Below are 3763 nucleotides of genomic sequence, written 5' to 3' on the forward strand. Positions count from 1 at the left end.
CCCCCATGCCCCCCAGCCAGCCCGGCTGGGCTCCAGCCCCCGGCCCCCGCTCTCTGCCCGGCCCGTGCCATCCTGGCTCTGCCACCAGCATGGCACAACGGGGCAGGGACACGTGTCCCACAGACGTGGCACCCTCACAAACAGCAGCTGAACAGGGTGCTGCTCCCCAGAGCCCAGAGGGCCATGGCCAGCAGGGTTTGGCAAGCCAGGGGACAGTCCCCCAGGTCACCGCAGCACCAGAGCACAGCCAACACCGCTGAAACAACCAAGCTGGGCACCCCCAGCCCTGGCTTCAACCACACCCGGCACAGAGCTCTGCGTCCCGAGCACCTACCCCCGTGCCGAGGCCATCAGTGGGCGTGGGTGAGACACCGTCCCCGCTCTCCTGGCCACGGGCGCTGAGCTGGGGGGACATGGTGGGCGACTCGTCGATGTAGGGCATGGTTTCCGAGCCCTCCGGCAGCACCTTGGGCTCCTCGTTGCCCTCGGCGTCGTACTCATCTGCACCATAGTTGAAGTCTGCCAGGGGAAGAGAGGGTGGTGGTGAGCATCCAGGCAGCAGCACGCTGAGAGTCACCGCATGGCACACCACAACTGCCCCAGCCTGCAGTTACCTGCGGGCGACTGACCCCGTGTCCGATACCCGGGGCCACGCACGGACACGCACACCTGCACCCACAGCCCACCCCAGCCCCGCTGGCCTCAGCTGCCTGCTCTCTGCCTGCCTGGCCGAGCAGGCAGGACATCACACAGAGCATTCTCGGCCCGCAGGGCATCCTCCGCTCGACACACTTCCCTATATTTGCATAATTAACAGCCTCGAAAGGCCGTGGGCCTCGTCTGCGCAGGGACAGCTGCTCTGCCAGACGCCCTGGCCCCACACAAGCAGCTCTGCCCTGCCGGCCTGGCAGCCACCATCCCCGTGCCATCCCCAGGGAGGGATGGAGCCGGGCTGGCAGCCACGGCCGCCCTCCTCCCCGCTTCCCCAAGCCCATCCTCCTTGGAGCGTGGGAACAGGTGCCAGGATGCCGGGGTCCGCAGCATGGAGGACACTATCACCCGCCCTGGAAGAAGGGGGATGGCGGCAGCTTCATGGCAGATGGGTGGCTCAGGCCACACTCGGGGGGCAGAAGGGGTCTGCTTTCCCCAGCGCAGGATAAGGCCACTGCCACACCAGGCCAGCACCCATTTTTGGATGCCCTACGCTGTCCCACAAGCCCCTGTTGCCCACAGCCTGGGGGAAGCTGTTTTGGGGAGCTGGAGCCCCGAGTGGGAGCAGGGAGGGTCTGAGGTCTGTGGTGGGTCCCCGGGGCGCAGCAGGGGAACCGGGGTACATCCTAACCTGTTACCATGGAAACGGCAGCGGCTCAGTGGCGGCAGGAAGAGGCGGCTGCAGCAGCCCCGAGATGCTGACAAAGGGGAGGGGGAAGGGAGCCTGGCTGCGGCAGGGGTGGCCACGGGGGGCAGCCGGCACCCCCACTCCCAGCCCAACCCCCCTCGTGGCCGAGACCCCCTCATCAGCTCCCAAATAGGTGGCGGGCATGGCTCACCCAACCCGACCCCACATCAGGCCCTTGCTCCCCTCCCTGCCCAGCAGCCCCATGGCCATCCCCACGGGCTCCCCGGCTGCGGGCAGTTGGTGGACCCCAGCCAAGACCCTGGCAGACACCCTGGTCAAAATTGGGTGTGTGGGGCTGGAGCAGCCATCCCAGACCAAACCCCGCACCGCTGCTACTTCATGCCCCCATGGCCCCACTGCCCCAGCCAAGGACTCCCCTGACTCCCACCAACACTACTCAGCACATTAATATTGCATTCGGCTTCATATTTAAAGTGGATAAATCTTTAAACCAAAGACTGCTGCGAAGCCTGCTCAGGCCGGGAGCCCTGCCCGCTGCTGGTGGGGAGGGATGGGGGGGTCCCATGCTGCATCTGAGGGTGGGATGGAAGAGAGCCCTGACACAGACCAGATGCATCCCAGTTCTGTCAGGGCATCGCAGCCCCTCTCAGACCTTGCTTCATTAGAAATTAGCAGCTAATAACCATCCCTCAGAGGCTGGGGTGCCACCCTCACCAGGCCACAGCGGCCCCATTCAACCCAGGAGCTGACTGGGTATGAACTAGCTGGATGGGCAGAGATGGGGGAGCCCGTAGCTCCCCCCGGTCCTCAGCTTCCAGGGAAAGGGGATCCCCGGCTCTAACTCGTCCTGCCTCCTCGGAGTGGGATGTCCCTCATCCCTCCTGCCTTTGACGGGTCCCAGCTGGGATGCCTCCAGCACCGGCCAGGAGCGAAGCAGCATGAGGTGCATTAGCGTTGGTGTTCCCCCATGACAGCCACCTCCCCGGGACACCCACCCCATGCAGCTCCCCTGAGCCCACCCAACCAGGCACTGTCCCCGGGCTGGGGATGCCCCAGAGAAACCCAAACCTCTCGCCCAAGCACCCTTCCCCATCAGGCGGGGTCTAAGGGGGAGCCAAGGCAGCAGAGAGGGGACAAAGCTGATGGTCCCCACCAGGCACACCAACTCAGAGGCTGTCAGGCTCCACCACCTCCCCTCCACCAAGGCCAAGGTCTGCAGCTCCGGGCTTAACCGCGGAGCGGGCAACAGGGGCACCCAGAGTGGCTCTGCCACTGTGGGAGACCTGGCAACCTGGGCTGGAGCGGCTCGGCGGCAAGGTAACAAGGAACACAGCTTTAATGAGGCAGCTGGGGACCCCAGGAGGTGACACCTGCAGTGGTGCAGGGAAGAAGGCGGCATCGATGGCACGGAGGGGGAAGGGACTGGCCTGCGGGGACGCAGGAATGACCCGGCGCTCACACAGCCATTGCTCCCAGTTGGAGCAGATCTACGTCCCAGTCCCAGACCTGAGCTGGGGACGAGACCTACAGGCAGTGCCCCAACAGGCACCCAGGGAGAGGGACCCTGCGCTGCCCGCAGGAGGGAGGACGGAGCCATGTCCCCATGGCTCCAGCTGTGCCACCCATGGCCGTGCGGTATTTATGGGGCTCTCACCTGGGGAGGCCGGGCAGAGGGACCTCCCCAGCACCCACTGCAGGGAGGGAACCAAGCACCACCAAGCAGCCAGAACGGGCGAGTGGGACATTGCTGGGTGAGGGGACACGGAGGGGCTGGCCCCTGCGTCTGCCTGCCTGTGGGGTGCTCCTGCCACCCAGCCAGCCCAAACTGAGCGCCTCCCTCCTTCCCCCACAGCTGCATTGCCCCTGCAGCCTGTTCCTGTCCCTGTGCCAAAACCCAGCGCTATTTTTGCTCCCGTTTTTTAGCAGCAGTGGAAATCCTCCTGCTCCACCCCAGGCATGGGGACCAAGGGGAGGGAGGCAGCCTCGCCCAGGGGAGCCACTCTCGAGGGCGAGGACACCCCAGCCCTATGGCCCTGAGCTGGATCCAGCCCCATAACACACCAAGGGCTGGCACCCGCAGGACACCAACACCCGTCAGGGCAGGGGTCCCGCAGGCTGGCACGTGGCCCCGGGAGGGTGACAGGGCCAGGAATGTGTCCTATGGGGGGTTATTTTCCCCAGGAAAATAATGTTTCCACTCTGCCACGTCTTCCCAGGTCTGACCCGGGCTAATCCCAGCGCAATGGTCCCCAAGAGAGAGCACAGCCAAGGACAGCAGCCGGCTCCTTCCCAGCCCGGGCGGGTGACAGCACAGTCACAGCAGCTCAAGGTGGCATTTTCTTCACTTTCCAGCCAGGCGCATGCTGTTCACTGGCACCCTGGGAGCGCACCGGCACACCCCAA

At 65.3% G+C, this 3763-nt stretch overlaps 1 protein-coding gene across 1 annotated transcript in view; it reads right to left on the minus strand.

The window, feature by feature from the left end:
- Positions 1-3763, minus strand: part of ABR (active BCR-related) — a 37300-nt gene that overhangs the window by 25394 nt on the left and 8143 nt on the right. Inside the window, exon 3 of the mRNA XM_009328662.1 lies at positions 335-519. Coding sequence (XP_009326937.1) covers positions 335-519 — 185 coding nt within the window. The remainder of the gene's footprint in view (positions 1-334; positions 520-3763) is intronic.

This window comes from Pygoscelis adeliae, unplaced genomic scaffold (assembly GCF_000699105.1).
Source record: "Pygoscelis adeliae isolate BGI_AS28 unplaced genomic scaffold, ASM69910v1 Scaffold347, whole genome shotgun sequence".
Lineage (NCBI taxonomy): Eukaryota > Metazoa > Chordata > Aves > Sphenisciformes > Spheniscidae > Pygoscelis > Pygoscelis adeliae.